General features: G+C 46.2%; 3 protein-coding genes across 3 annotated transcripts; 2 read left to right on the top strand and 1 right to left on the bottom strand.

Annotated features, from left to right (window-relative positions):
• Window positions 1-7,886: 7,886 nt before the first annotated feature.
• On the top strand, window positions 7,887-9,314 carry C8Q71DRAFT_722863 (uncharacterized protein; the record flags this gene model as incomplete). The annotated part of the gene is made up of 6 exons (XM_047921550.1): window positions 7,887-8,128; window positions 8,270-8,567; window positions 8,648-8,860; window positions 8,903-8,924; window positions 9,027-9,052; window positions 9,081-9,314. 6 exons carry the CDS (start codon window positions 7,887-7,889, stop codon window positions 9,312-9,314), a joined length of 1,035 nt encoding a protein of 344 aa, XP_047780685.1.
• A 916-nt stretch (window positions 9,315-10,230) lies between these two features.
• On the bottom strand, window positions 10,231-10,572 carry C8Q71DRAFT_676761 (uncharacterized protein; the record flags this gene model as incomplete). The annotated part of the gene is made up of 1 exon (XM_047919717.1): window positions 10,231-10,572. A coding segment is annotated over one exon (342 nt), but the record flags the coding sequence as incomplete, so codon positions are not given.
• A 3,309-nt stretch (window positions 10,573-13,881) lies between these two features.
• On the top strand, window positions 13,882-16,051 carry C8Q71DRAFT_722861 (uncharacterized protein; the record flags this gene model as incomplete). The annotated part of the gene is made up of 16 exons (XM_047921549.1): window positions 13,882-13,918; window positions 14,029-14,108; window positions 14,176-14,231; window positions 14,295-14,378; window positions 14,431-14,463; window positions 14,518-14,543; window positions 14,633-14,720; window positions 14,774-14,827; window positions 14,901-14,957; window positions 15,102-15,125; window positions 15,176-15,256; window positions 15,582-15,608; window positions 15,659-15,715; window positions 15,767-15,799; window positions 15,846-15,915; window positions 15,962-16,051. 16 exons carry the CDS (start codon window positions 13,882-13,884, stop codon window positions 16,049-16,051), a joined length of 897 nt encoding a protein of 298 aa, XP_047780683.1.
• Window positions 16,052-16,471: the final 420 nt, after the last annotated feature.

Here is a 16,471-nt window from a genome sequence, read left to right as displayed (position 1 = left end):
CCTCTCTGACGAGCTCAAGTCTATCAAAGACCTTGGCGTCTACAAGCTCATCCCGCGGTCTCAGGTCCCTGCCGGGCGTCGCATTCTCAAGGGCAAGCCCGTTTTTCGGCTGAAGCGCAACGAGAAGGGTGAGCCTGTGAGGTTCAAGTCTCGCTGGTGTGCGAAGGGCTTCCAGCAGGTGTACGGCCTGGATTACAATCGTACCTCCTCCCCGACGATGCGGATGGAGTCCTTCCGGGTCCTTTTGCACATCGCTGCCTCCCTGGGCTGGGAGATCGAACAGCTCGATGTCAAGACGGCGTTCCTCCATGGCATCTTGCCCGAGGACGAGCACCTTTACATGGAGCAACCCAAAGGGTTCGAGGAGCCGGGCAAGGAGTCCTGGATCTGGGAACTGGTGCGTGGCATCTACGGTACGAAGCAGGGCGGTCGAACGTGGAACGACACGCTCAATGAGTACATGCTGAGCCTTGGCTTCACTCGGCTCTCCTGCGAGCATTGCATATACTACCGTAAGAACGCGCGCGGCATTGTCCTCACTGGGGTGCACGTCGACGATTTCCTGCTCACTTCCAGCACGGCTGCCGCCAAGGAGGAGTTCAAGGCCGAACTGCGTCGCAAATGGGCTATCGCGGAGCTTGGCGATGCACGGTTCTGCATCGGCATCCAAATTGACCGCGATCGTGCCAAACGAACCGTCGCTCTATCCCAGACCGCGCTCATTGACAAGATCATCGCCGAGTTCCGCCTCGACGGCATGGACTGCGCCCCTATTTCCACTCCCATGGACGCCGGTCTTCGCCTATCCCGCACGCAGCACTGTCCCAAGACTCAGGACGAGAAGGACCGCGCCGCGCGACTGCCCTATCGATCACTGGTAGGCTGCCTCATGTACCTTGCCATCGGCACCCGGCCGGACATCGCACTGGCGGTCCAACAGCTAAGCCAATTCCTCGATTGCTACTCGCTGATCCATTGGGATGCCGCGAAACGCGTCGTGCGATACCTGAAGGGCACTCGGGCATTCCGCCTCGAGCTCGGTGGCCCCGACGCCGCAAACCTGAACGGCTTCGCGGACGCCAGTCACGCCGGCTGTTACGACACACGACGCTCGGTCGGGGGCTACTGCTGGAATCTGGGCTCCGGCATCGTATCATGGGCTGCGCGCAAGCAGCCAACCGTCTCGACGTCGACGACAGAAGCCGAATACATCGCCGCCGCCGAGTCATCCAAGGAGGCCATCTGGCTACGCTTCCTGCTCGACGGTATCGGTTTTCCCCAACCAGTCGCCTCCCTAATGCGCGTCGACAGCACCAGCGCGATGTCCCTCTCCACCGATTCCACCTTCCATGCCCGCGTAAAGCACATCGACATTAAATGGCATTATCTACGTGAAGTCGTCGCCGCCAAGCGAGTCGCGCTGCAGCACGTCCCCGGTCATCTGAACGTCGCCGACGCCTTTACCAAACCGCTCGAGCGAAAGCCTTTCCTGACGCTTCGCGCGCGGATGGGCCTTCGTCCTCCATCCGAGGAGGAGCTTGTGCGGTGAGGAGGAGTTTGTCGACGGTGAGGAGGAGTTCTTCGACCATGACACTTTCTTCATTCTTTCACGCTCACATTCCTTTTCATTCATTCTCTCGTCTGCATTGACATTCCCTTACGATACTCCATGACGGACTACGATACATACGACCCACACATACAAGCGAAAACCCACTCACACGCGACACCTACTATACGTACGATACGTTCTCTTCCTGGCCGAGATCTCGTCGACTCCGCGCCGAGGAGGAGTGTTGAGGTTGCGGCACGTGATCTCGATCTCGGCCACACCGCACGTGACAGACCGCCGGGGGTGGTTCGTCCTCTCGTCCCCTTCCCCTCTCTTCTCTCCTCAGTCGAGTGTTACCCACGACTGAGGTGAGAGTTCCGCGTTCCATACTTACGATAGTTACTCACGTCCTGCATAGCGTCTGACGGCTGTGCAGGTAACCCTAATTTAGTCGAGTGTTACCCACGACTGAGCGTCTGACGGCTGTGCAGTTCCTACAATTTGAAGAAAACTTCGCCAGACGCGTGACCGCAAACGAGATGTCTGGGCGAGTACCAAGCATAGCATACATGATGCTGCCAATAATGCTCTGGTAACAGGTTCGGAAAATTTCAGATGCAATGTCGGTGTTCTTCTCTAATACTGCTCCAGCGGGAAGAGGCGTCCTTGCAGACTTGCTGGGGAGCAGGCCATGTCTGGCAATACGATCCCTTCAGTTTGAAATCTCAGAGCAAGCAGGCAACATGTGTAGTACTGTCACATCTGTAACACTACCTCCTCAGCTCCAGATATTCAATCTTACATATCTCCCACTCTGGATTTTGACTTGTGCATGCCTTGATAACCCCACTATTCTTCTCCATGACCTTCACAATGATTGAACTTGCATATCCAGGCTTCCCTACAGACACGGTACCATCTACATACCAACAACTATTGAGCCCATCATCCATCATTTAATCTACATGGATTCACAGAATTGTGAGTTAAATGCCTTGCCTATGGCTAGAACATCGCTTTGGTAATCATTTCTCACTCCTCACCACTTATATGTTCTCTAACCTCTGTTTTGATTATTGCACAATTTTGGTCCTCAGTCCATTTTATAATCTGTGCCTGTGATGCTGTTGGGTGCATGGTAGCTGACAAGTATTATCCAAAATGAATTACATGATTGTAATGAATGCACAAGTGAGTCAGTCATATATCTAGCAGCATTCATTGCAAGTAGTCACTCCATTTCAGCAGATGCTATTGCTGATTGGTGTCATGAACAGTTATGATGGTGTCACATGTAAAATCACATTTTAGAGGGTGCATAGGCATGCCAACGTGGTGTCAGAACAGTTAAGTTGCATATGAATGCCCCTTGGGCTCAGGCATATGGTTTCATTATTTAGGTGTGTGCCTGACATATCTAGAGCACAGGGAGGTTGCCTTATGATGTGTTTATCAGTCACTGATTGCTACAGTACAATCAGCAAATTGATGGCTTTCATATACGTATGTTATGATCAACCATTGATGATCAAACAGATGTCATAAGAGAACTGCCAAGTGTGAGTGATGATGTCAATGAACATATTTTCTTACATTCTCTGCCCCGTATGAGTTCCCATCTGTCATATCTCTGCTTCAATTTTAGACATCTGATCACAGAGTTAATCACCCTATCAATAGGGATTTGAATCTCAGTGAAATAGATCTCTTTGAGCTATTCAAAGTGGTAAGATGTTGTGAAAACCCTGATAATGCTTGACATGGTTACCAGAATAGAGTCTACCATTATAACTTAGTAATTTGATTAGTATTATCATCACAAACCAAGCATACAACAGCAATTATGTCAGTACTGAAGGATCTTATCACAATTGGAATGAGCAGGAACCCAACAGAAATTGGGAAACAGTCACACTAATAGTCCAGATAGTATATGCATTGTTAAGTGCTTCAAAGCATTGAAATGTCAGTGTCCAAATATCTTGGTAATAGTACAATGAAAGCATACAATGATGACCTTTGAACTTTTGACAGGAAAAATAAACAGACAGAATACACATTACAAACATTCAACAGATGTAGCCACTTGCTAATGAAAAAACAATGTGGTTTCCTTCCATGAGCTCCAAGGCCATCTGCCTCAGGAACATGTATTTGTGACTTCCCCTATTGAGCCAGTGTTCTCATTGAATCTCTACCCATTAATTTCTTTTGGATTTTGAGTGATGGCATGCGCATCGGCATAAAGTACACAATGCTGAGTGACCCTTTATGTGGTGATATAGGCATAGGTTGGACAGAATAGGAATGTGGAGATGTATTCTGGTGGTAGTACCTATATAGTATTGATCCAACATGTAAGTATGCTTCATTTTGCCTGGTACAACACAGATAGCTGCTGGAATCCCTGTAGTGAAGTCAGTGAACACTCAATGGTTTTCATTGGATGCTACATAGAGGTGTTGCCACAAGAAACAATGCAGGCAGCATGAAGTTGTTGACAAGTTTCAACTTGTCAATATTGGTACAGCACTATATAGCCATTGTCAGTTATTTCAATCAATATTTTATCAGAAATCACATGAGCAGCACTGTAGTAGCCATCTTGAATATTGGATTGGGCTGCAAGCACAAATGCAGTCATATGACTTGCACAGAAGCTATCACTGTTGTGAAGCAACACCACAACAATTGTCAAGCATGCTCTAATTTTGTAATGATTATTGAGCTCAGATCAACTAGCAAACCACCAACTCACAGGGAAATCCTTCTGCCCCATGTAGTACCCAGATACTTGTTGGAATGTCTGTGAGTATGATATACGGTGATATGAATCAGATAAGTGGGAGATAAAACAAATTTAGTCGGAATTCTCTGTGCTTGATGTGCAAATGGGGCCCTCATTAGTGAGCTACATGGTAAAGTGATACCCAAGATCACATCTATGATATGATACATACCATTGTGGATTTTTGGGGTATCTTTGATTTTATCAAGGCCATGGAAGAGCAGTAACACTCAAAAGGGCAGTTTTGACCAAAAGTAGCAGTATGCTAAGGGAGTGACATTGCTATCCTGCATAGATATTATCTAAGGAACCTTATGAACTGTATGTCTGATGAAAGTTGCCCTGGATCCAATCTCCCAGTTTTGCATTTTTATTCAGCAGTCTAGCAATGATACAACTTCACTATCCAGTGGGTCTAAAAATGTGGATATGCTGTGTTATTTACTTGAATCCTGTGCACAAAGTAAAGAAAACCATGACAACTTGTGCATTTTTTGTTTTGCATATTGTGGCATGAGTAATGGACACTACAGCAAATACCTATTATAGAGTCTATAGTATGAGGACTACTAGCATGAATATTTCGAGGGTTTTTGGATTCAATCAAACTTGTTGCTGGGCTGAGAATGGTGAATCCTGGTAAGGACAATTGCTTTTTGCAGCAGTTTGCAACAGAGTCTGGGAGACCACACTGCAAGATGACTTGCTGACAGGTCAAAATTTTGACCTGTCAACAAGTGAACCTCGCGTGGCATGGGCGCTCATTGAGCGCTTATTGCACAATGTAGCCTGAATCATTACAAGCCCACAAAGTACACATCAGTAACAAATGATGCAAGCATACTATACCCTCCTGAAAGCCCTTCATGCAGAGGATATAAAGGGTGAATGCTATGCATATACAATGGCTAGTGCAGCCACAAAATGCAAAACAAAAAAACTCACATGTGCCTCTGCATCTACAAAGCTGGAGCCACATACCAGAAACAGCAGCAAGTGGATTGTAATGTACACTACAGGACACAAAGGTGCTTATAGGCATACAATTGCATTCTTAGAGATCATTTACCAGGTGCAAAGGACTACAAGCATGTCACCGAGGCATTTGTATGATTTTTCATTTTGTAAATTGTGCCCTGAGTACTGAAGTGCACAAGAAGGTAAGAATAGCAATAGACTCTATAGTATGAGGGCTACAAGGCATAATATTTTGAAGATTTTATGGATTGTATTGGCCTATAGTAGCACAGTAACCGTGGTACTAATGGCCTTGTGGCTGAATTTAGAACTCAGCCCAAACATCGGCAGGCCTGCCTTAACAGGGCAAGGAAATGGGCTTATCAGCCAATCAGCATCTCTCCCCTGCCGCACGGAGTTGCATCCACCTGGAATTTCCAGGTGGATGCAACTCCCAACGGCACACGGGCGCTTAATGGGCGCTTAGTAAGCGATGTAAGCCTGTTACTTCTCTTAAACTAGCTTGTACAGATCTAAAAAAATGTGGAGAAATCAGTGAATGTTATCAAAAGCATAGACAATGAATTGAAAGGCTCTAATTGAGAAGAAAGACTCTATTTCATGTTACACCTTCAATACTTTCATGTTACACCTTCAATACTTTCATGTTACACCTTCAATACTTTCATGTTACACCTTCAATACATCTACATTGGTTGCTGTATCATCAGCCCAATGCTTACAGAAGCAATACATTAGGCTCTAGTCACTGTCTGTGTAGCACACATACTCCCACAGATGCTAAGCATGTATCATACATGCAGTGTTTAGTCAGAGGGGCCCAGATGAGGTCTATGAGTGTGCTGTTCTGTGTATTGCCATAAGTAGTAGGCAACCTGCCCAATAAGGAAACCACAGCTGATACAGGGCAAATGGGCTTGTAAAAATGCGCAAAATCCTAATAATATATTAGGAAACTAAACAGGTACAGTTGGTCATCATAAATGACACAAGTCAGTGATAGACATGACACATAAGCAATTATATGCACACTAGTGGTCAAATTGCCCAATATGGCTCATCTTTGCTGTATCACAGAAGCAACTGACACATACAAAGTCATTCAACTGCATGAGGTCACTGTCCTGATGATTCAGTGAGTATCTGGAGCAGACAGAGGTGCTTTGACTTATGCAGAGGCACATGTAGATTTTTTTGTTTTGTGCTTTCCAGCCCAACCAGCCACTGTAAGTGCTTAGGAATATTACTGTATACTCTTTGAACAGATGGCTATCAGATGGGCATACTATGTCTACTATGATTACTTACTAATTGACTGTATACAGTGTGAGCACTGGCAGGCCACAGCAGCCAGCCAGCCTGTAAGTCACATGATGAAAGCCACCAGTTGCCATATTGGGCACCACTGGAAGGTGTTTCATGGGCCCTCACCCCAGGACAGTGCAGCCAGCCACAGCATTTATTTGTATCTGTTGGTGCAAGTCACATTGTCTGGGAGTTTCAAATTTTAGGTCCTGCTAATAGGACATCAGTATCAGTTACTTATCTTTGCTTATCTGGGCCTCAAAAAGTCACGTGGACTCCTTCCATATCGGGCGCCACTGTAAGGCGTTTCATGCCCTCCAGTCATAAGAACGATTCCTTCGTACCTCAGGGATCGTAAAGAATGGCTTCTGAAGCAATTCCAGCCCAGAAAGGCTAGTTCTGGTCTGTTTTCAGCCTGTTAAGCTCATTTATGGTACTTTTGAAGTACTGGAATGGTTTGTATGTGCCTCAAGAACTGGGAGCATGTATCCCAAGCCCAGAAAACTCAGTGCATCCATGAATATGTTTTCCAGGCTTTTTCGAGCAATTATTATCCAGGCTCCAATGACCAGCCAGTTCATTTCCAATGTGGGTTTGTTATGGCTGGCCAGCCCATGTGTAGTGAAAGTATGTCATGCCTGGCCGGTTTGTTTTGCATGTAGGTACATTATGACTGGCCAGTTCTTTCTCAATGCAGGTACATCACCTTTGGCCAGTACATTCTAAATGAAGGTATATGACCTCCAGCCGGACCATTTACAACCATAGGGATGAAGTCTGACCGGAGCATTATAAATGTGGGTATATGACCTCTGGCTGGTCTGTTATAAATGCAGGTGCCTGATCTCTGGCTGGTCCGCTTACAACCATAGATTAAATTCCGGACCATTGTTCAGTAACACTTGTTGATTTGCCCTATTGCTGGCCAGTCTGTTCAAAACAAGACCGGCCAGTCTGCTGAAAATGGGCACCTCAGGTGGCTGGTGGTTGCAACCTCCAGACACATTCCTCCAGCCGGCGTTGGGTTTCCATTGACGATGGGGAATATGCAGCCTGGGTGTACTGGGTGCCATGAGGAACGGGTCCGCTCATGAATGTGACTCCCAAAAGGTACGCTACATGCTGCATATGGGTTAGGCATCACCATGTCAGCGCTGACTGACTCACATGGTGGTTGTCAGTGCCTCTGCAACACCTAAGTGAATGAAGACTCCTTTTCCTGTGGGCCTATGCCGGGGCTATGATGGCAGCAAGACATTGTCAATGCTCACCACTGGTTCGGTGGCATCCACCACAACTCCTGCTAAGGTCAACAAAACGAAGGCACGGTCTTTCGAGTCAGCAACTCCCAAGTCTGAGCGACCACCTGAGCAAACCATGGCCTCCATCTTTGACCTCATCACCGTGAAGGCCATCTCTCCACTTGCTCATAACCTCTCAGATGAAGACTCAGCCAACAAACAAAGTGATTCTGCCATGGTTGACGGCTACACTCAGTCAGACGAGTAAGTACGCAAGGGTTTTGAGGATGTCACGGAGAGTGCAGTGCAAACATCACTCCTGGGAGACATCAACAACAGTCCATAACACTGATGCCATATGTACACAGTTCTAACCTTCACCCAAGTCAAAAAATGCAACATCAGTACTCATGGACAATGGCAGGGCATCATCTCTGTTACATGCAAGAAGCCAGATGATGCAGCTCAGAAAGCTGCAGCCAAGGCATGCCAGGGAACCAACCACAGCCAACAGCGGAAGGCTGTGGAGTGTGCAAGGAATGAGGACCTTCCTTGCTCTGAGTGCGAGTGGCAGCTCATCTTTGTGCCAACATTGTTTGAGCATCTAGGTCGGCTTGCAAACCCATGGGATGTTCAGGAGGCAAGCAATCTTGCGGTTTTACAGAAGACTTGGGACAATTGCTTTCCCAACAAGCCCCATAAAGTGAGTCCAGTCTATGAGTGTTCCCTTCTCTGAGTTGATGCCGAGCAGTGACACATTATGTTGACCTGCCGTTCAAATAGGCCAAGCACAAGTGCTATGTATGGCGCACTGCCATCAGAAGAAACACAATTGCTGCGGTTGACAAGACCTTTCATGGTTGTATCATGCCACATGAAGAGCAGATGAAGTATGCAGATGCAGAGCTTGAGGAGGATCCCAAAGCTGACAGGGCTCTGCGGACCACACCATTCCTCTGGCATGAAGTCCGGAAGAATCCTGATGGGAGTGTTAAGGTACATTGTGTGTCCTGATTCAAGTGATATATCTGATTTCAGATCTTCATGTGTCTACTTTCAGGTGCATCATGGCCGGCTTCAGTCTCGCAAGATCCTTAAGACTCTAGCTTACCATCTTCAGTGGACTCAAAATGCACACAACGGCACAGTTGACTATCCGCAGGGAGCACTGCTCTAGCAGTCATTGCAGTGAGTGTTGTTGGGTTGTGTATGATAGCCTCTTGCAAACCAATTGAAGGTGGAACATGCGTGGAAACTCTATGCAAGCGGTGATCTGCCAGAAGATCCCCTTGCAAAGAAAACCTGGGCAAAGATCCTCACCTCAGCTGAAGAGATCATGGCAATGCTCCCCGGTGCAAAGGCAGTGGACGTCATGGACATTGCTCTGCCTGAGGAGATTGCAGAGAAGAAGGCAAAGATCACCCAGCCAGCAATGAGCACAGCGTCTTGACCTCCAAATCCAAGTCCCAGTCGTACTGGACTGCTCAAATACTGATACCCTCAATGCCTGAAGGATCTCATTACTTCTACAATGCTCGCTTTTCACCATCAGTTTGCACTTAGTACAGCATTGCTTCAGTGATTCAAGCCTGGACTTCATTTTGTGTTGTTTACACTCATTTTGGAACCCTTTCAATCGCTTATGTTACAGTTTGAAGGTGGACAACCATACTATACAGTCCATGCAATTGATATTGCTAATGTTTGTGTATGCAGTGTTGCTTATAGGTGGTCTGATGATTGCATGAAGGTGATCTGAATCACTCTGAGACTGCTCTGAACACCGTCTGAAGGGTGTCTGAGTCAGCATCAGAGATTGCATCTGACATCAGAATGAACCTTCCATTTTCAGACCCAATTGTCTGACAGTCTGAAGTGTCTGAAATGTCTGATGTCAGAAGGCTCAGAACATCTCAGAGGGTTCAGACAAACACACACTTTTGCTGATGACTGAGCAAGTAGCGCTTTCCCACAGGAACACCGTTGTCTTCCTCAAATTGCTGTACATGCTCGGGCCAGAGCGTTTTCACGCGCCCAAAATGGACATGATCAAGACCCTGTAGCTCGTGTCTCGTCTTCGGTGGATAGCCAATGAGACTGATGCCATGCTCGTCGGTGTAGTTGTCGAAACCAAGATGTGTGTGTGTCTTGTGTCCATCGAGATGCATGGCACAGCGGCTTCCATTGGCCTTTGGGGCAGTCCTTGCAAATTCTTGTAGCCACACCAGGCTCAGATGAGATTTCATCCAGCCTGATGACAAACATGCAACCCTAGTAAATTCCAATTTAGTACAGAATTCAGGACAGTAATCAGGACAAGCTCACATCACACCCCCTGGATTGTCTAGTCCCCATGACGCCTGGAACTGCTCACCCTTGTAGATAGTCCATGATGGCAGACATTCTCCATCTGCACAGACCGTGGCCATGACAGGAATGTTCTCCTCTCCACTTTGCTGTACAGGAGGATGCTTCTTGCCTCGGCAGTATACAACCTGCTCAGTTGCCTCAACCAACTTGGTGATGCCAAATTCATCGGCTGCCCAGATGTCCATCTGCTGAATCTGGTGATCCTGATACTCTGCCTCCGTCCAATCAAAGAAGTGGTTCACTGCATGTGGATTCAATACAGAAGCTTGCTGTGAATCAAGGTTGGATGCTCGGCTGGTGGCTAGGTGCTTCTCGTGCCTAGCCTTGAAGTGCTGTATACATTTGCTACTGAACCGTGGTGCGTCCGGACTATGTGCATTCCGGGGCAGAAGCACATGGTCCACCGACAAGTTGTTCCTCCTCTTCGGGCAAGAGGTTCCCACATATGCATTCTACCTTGGCAGGGCCATTCCAGCTGATGTGGTATTTGATTTCTACATCAAAAAGGATGCCGCAGTGAATGCCAGGCATATGAAGAGTCTGTATGCCAACATAATATTGTACATCTGATGGTGCATATGCTTATCAGCCTTCTGTTAGCATCTCAGATGTCCACCTTGTCACCTTCATCTATACCACAGCAATGTGCACATCGGTGACCTATATCATGCTCATGATGCAACTTAGATGAGGTAAGTCCCCAATGTATTTGTTTTGCCTTGTCTCACATGTTGCAGTGGTTCAACATCATGCTCACCAACAAGTTAAAAACACTCTCCAAGGTCTTGCAGCACTGGATGTTCAATGAATCTTTGACCAACAACACCACATGCATGCACCTCAAGTGTCAACTGCTTGACTACAAGGTTGGCTTCTCAGCTGCAACATTCAATGCCCACCTCAGCTCTGACATCCACTTTGCCACACAGGTCATCATCCAGTGTGCTGTCTCTCTTCACCACACAATGGCCCATAAGCTCAAAATGTCCTTCATCCTCCGTCTTCACAATAGTGTCATCGTCTTCCATACCACAACAGCATGGAGGGCACCCCACCCATCACTGTCAATAACTATGTGTGGCACCACCCAAACCTTGTACCTGGCAGGATGCACATACCATCCCAGTGCCCTGATTGCATGTGGCTTGATATCCTGAAGCCCATCATAGGTGTCAAGCATGATACCCACTAGAGCTAACTGTTATGACAACGGTTTACATTACTATGGAGATTCTGATCTATTGATCTGCATGCACTTCACATTCTCTCTGGCTTCCTTGACTGCTCATAGCCCATGTTCCATTTCACTTTCCAGGTAGGTGATGTCTTCTGCAAGGCTGCTTGGTGTTGGCTGCAGTGCGCCTCAGAGCGATTCCAAAGGCCTAAGTCTCGCTCTGTAAAGTCTTTATATTCAAGAAAGCAAAGATACACACCTAAGTCGAGCTCTGTAAAGTCTTAGGGACTTAGAGCTCAACGAGGCGGACTGTCTACGGCCTGTGTTACGTAATACAGCCACATCTGTATAGTAGAACAGCCACAAAATCGAAATCAACAAACAAGTGAAAAGCTCGTGAGTGCAAGGGTTCAAATCCCAGAAGTGTCAAACATTATAGAAAATGGTAGACTGAAGGGAAAGAGGTCGGAAAAAATATAGTATGCATGGTACAGTAATGGCGTCCATGTAAAATAAAGGAGAACACACCAGGACACATATTATGACTTGGACAGGGCAATGGAGCTCAGAATAATCCGCAGAAATGCGGAATAAATTCGAGCTCAACACTTGGATGTGTTCCTGATTGATCTCCTGTGTTAAGATTATAGATGCAATAAAACATACAACTAGTGTAATCTGTGCGTACATTCTCAATGCCCCGGTCAGGGACACAGATTGATTGTAGCTTGCTTGCTGATTAGCTTGTAATTTCTCTTGCCTCTTGGAACCACACCAAAGAACATCTGGATCTCAACAAGCTGTCCAACACATGGCAGTTGGATGAGATTCTTGAACTGATACTTACTGGTACATTGTAATCCATGCACCAGTAAATGAATGTATGAAATAATACACTTACCTGTGACTAGATCTATCCAGCTTGACATGCTCATGGAACTGCACTGCATTCTTGGCTGTGAAGACCTCATCTGTAACCCAGCTCCACGAGATGTGTTGTGGATCATAGTCATCAGGGAACAGGATGATGCTGGCTGCTGCTGCTTCACTATGGGGGGGAGGTACCAGTTATGAAAGTCCAGAACATTGTGTCCCTGCTCTTGCTTGACATTCATATCTTGCAGGGATTAGGACCTGAGTCTTGATTCCAGGAATTGATGAATTGCAAGAACCACAACAACTCCCTGGCCAAAGAGTGGATCTGCCAGGCTTCCAATGCACACATACTGCTCTGTATGGACAACCTTGGTCTGTGCTATGCTGCATATATTATCAGATATGCTATGTTTTATGGATCGTAAGACATACTCAGACTCCTTTATGATAGGTGGTAACTTGGTCCTCAATAGATAACCTTGAATACTGATTATGATTTCTTTGGCCACCACATTGTTCTTTCCTCCATAGACAAGCAATTTGTCTTGCCAGGCCCATGGTTCAGAACATCTGCAGACTCACGTAAGTGATCAGCTTTGATAATGCCTGCATTATTAGCCCATGAATAATATAATATGTCATTACACACAGCAGCCACAAGTTGCTTTGATGATTTGTTGCCATCATGACTCAGGCAAGGGTCAATTTGTTGTGTGATTGTTGTCCTTCAGTCTGTGAGTCTTTGACAAGAGCCATGAGTGCAGGATGAAAGGATGCAATGGCATACCAGACACCAATGTGTTCAGCCAGCATCCTTGAGGAGACTGGCTATATTCCTACCAACACATGCATCTGAGACATCTGATGCTTCCATGAGTATCAATCACTGGAATGTCAGATTTCCACAGGATGGTTGGATCTTGTCAGCTATGGCAACTTGAAATCCCTCAATTTCACATTGACTCCTAGTGCACTTCTGTGTTGCCTGAGTTGTCAAACATACTATATCGGGCCGGAATCTCGGCCACCTTAGCACCCGACGAGCCCTCTCCACTGTATGTTCACCGCACTGACCCAAATCAATGTATAGGATAATGTTAAAACATCTCGGGAACATGATAAAAATATCAGAAAAAATTTGGATTCACTCAGTAGATATCTGTGCGTTGTTTCCTTGAAGAGGGTAGGGGGAACCGGACCGACTAGGATGTCGGCCATGCTATCGACATCAGCTCCATACATCGCCGGGACCCATCCTCATGGTCTGTAATCCTATAGAAATATTCAAAGATGCATTTGAGACTCTGTTTTGGGTGCTAGGCATAAGATTCGAGTGAGGTGCGCAGTTATAGACGAGGGGTCTGGGAGACTCAGCCACAGCTTACCAAAAATGGACATCATCCCATTGATTGATTTTTTCTGAACCTGGGTCTCAACATGGTGGCTTCAAAACGTGCACAGGCATTGAAGAGATGTATATAAATGTGCTTGTATTTATTTCCAGTCTATAAGAGCAGCTGTCGTAGAGTGAGGGTGCAATGACCGAGTACCACAGGTGGCCGAGATCCCGGCCCAATATAGTAGCTGTTGGGAGTGTATGCAGCAGTTGTGGCTGGCTGGCTTGTGTTTCCAAGGTACTGTGCATGCTTGTGTTTCTGATGGCAACTTCAGCATGACACTGATCATGCAATTGATGGATCTCTGATTCATCTGCTGATAGATGACTCCCTCTCTGTATAAGTAGTCTCCCATCCCTCTGAGCAGCCCCCAGTGCTTCACCCCATACATCTCACACAGATTACACTGCAAACCTGTCATGCCTGGGTGAGTTGCTGTATGTTCATTTGTGGCTTGTATGTGTCTCATACTGCAGCTGTATTAGATCAAGTAGTGCAAAGTGTGGTGCTGCTGCAAACACCCCAAGAAGCCACGTGCTGCTGCCCAGTCGTACGTGCATTGTCCATGAGCCCACTGACTGTGCTGAACTCTATTTGAACTCCATTTATTCAGTTCCAAGGCCAAGATGGTCAAGAATCAGCCTGTTGAGGTATCTGACAGTGGAGATGACTATGTCCCAGAGCCAAAACAGCAGTTGTATGTGAATGACTTTGTTCTGTAAGCTGACTTATGTAATTATGTACAACAGCAGACAGGCAGCTAAGCATGGACCTTCCAAGCAGTATGTTATTATCAATTGATCTTATGTTTCTCATTCTCTACATTATATATACAGTGTGCAATCTGCAAAGGCCAAGCCCAGTGCTGCTGAAGTCCACTGCCTCATTGATGATGAAGCACGGGACACCAAAAGGATTGAGCTGACAATTGGCAAGATGATTATAATGAAGATTTAGTCATGCTTCCTGATGAAGAAAATGTACAGGAGGAGACAGCAGATGTGGCTACTGTTGCATCCAGTGATGATGAGCCTATTGTGTAAGTGATTAGGAATAACCTTATTAGTGCATTGCTGACAAAATGACCTTCAGATCTACTGAGGACCATGGCTCTACCCCAAAGATGAGAAGGCGTCACTCATTCATGTAAGTTGTCAGCAGCTATCTTGATGTGCTGTCACTCAGTCACCGGTTTAATTGAACTGATATTCATGTCAAGTAATCCTGAATGGGACACCGAACTTGTGGGTTCAAACCCCAATAGTCCCATCAAAAGGTATGTTGCAGAGCAGCACAATGACAGCTCATTGTCCATGCCAATTCATTGATAGGGCATCCCTGACGGGTCCGCCAGACAGTCCAGCAACCCCCGAGGTTTAAATTATTCATGTAGGAATATATGCATGCTGACCTTTAACAGCAAAGATAAAGTGAGAGCCAAGCGGTAGGTTGTATGTTGTGTCATCACAATGTGACCTGATCATAGCAGTGTAGTATTGAGCACCCAACTCCTGTTGCAGATGAAGAAGCAGAGTCCCTGAATGCATCACCACCCAAGCAGTCACATACAATGGTGTCAGTTATGTTGTGAGATTAGATGATCAACAGCTGAACATGTCTACAGCAATAAAGGCAAAGGCAAGGGCAAAGGCAGTAGTCATTTCTGATGCAGAGGATATTCCATTTATTGCTGGAACAAGCAACAAAAATGTCATTTCTTCATTGCATGTTGAATAGGTGAGGTAGGAATGAGTACTCTCTGATGTATGTCTCGTCGACAAACTCGAGGATGGTGGCATCATAGGAATCTAGGATGGGTCCAGCCATGATTGCTGGAACGAGCAACAAGAATGTCATTTATTGATTGTCAGATGGATAGGACGATAGCTGTGATATACAGGGAGGCTGTGTTCATCGAGGGCAAGCGGTAAATGATTTCCATTTTGATGTAAATGGCTATGAACATTTAGATCACAGACTTGACACCATCATTGAGACATCAAAAACCCTCAAGTGTGGGAAGCAACCATCTGGGTATGTCTTTTGTCCAAGAATAGGATCATGCTTCTGATAATCATCCAACAGCAAGGACAGAGACAATGGTATTCCTGGTGCAGTGTGAGTGTAACCACTGTACTGATTATATATCCACATATACCGACAGGTTCATTAGCTACATGATGCCCAAGCTTGAGCTCTTTCCCTCTACAGGAAATGAGACAATCTACTTCAGAGTAGGTGCACATCATTGTGTACATATCAATGCTCATTCAATGGCAGAACCTGGGACGTACAGCAGGTGACAGATCAGACATGCCACCCCCCATTGCAGTTCTCGAGAAATTCATTGCAGTCCTCATTGATCTATGATTTTGCACGCAAGTGAGGCCAATAGGTGCAGTGAATTTGTGAATGTGATGTACACTCCCCACATAAATGAGGCCCAATTTGGCCCACACCGCATGATCATGTATACAGACACAAGCACATTCTTGCCACCGTGGTCTCCATAAACACCGGTACCACGGTAAGCCGTGTTTTTGGACAGCAATAATGAGCTCGTGCAGGACAGTTGTTGGTTGGTTGTTATTGATAGCGTGAAGCTTAACAACCTAGACTTGTTGCAATCTGTCAGCTGAACACTGTTACACCAGAGTATGATAGTACCTTGCGGCACTTCCCATCTATACCACCATGGATGACAATTCCCCACTGTATGAGCTTGTGATGCCCATCAATGTGCCAAAAGTGATTGCCATGGGGAACATTGTAGGTTCACTGCTGCCGCCT

Source organism: Rhodofomes roseus (assembly GCF_022264815.1).
Source record: "Rhodofomes roseus strain CIRM-BRFM 1785 chromosome Unknown C8Q71scaffold_7, whole genome shotgun sequence".
Lineage (NCBI taxonomy): Eukaryota > Fungi > Basidiomycota > Agaricomycetes > Polyporales > Fomitopsidaceae > Rhodofomes > Rhodofomes roseus.
Note: the sequence above shows the minus strand (reverse complement) of the source record. Positions and strands in the feature narration are given on the sequence as shown.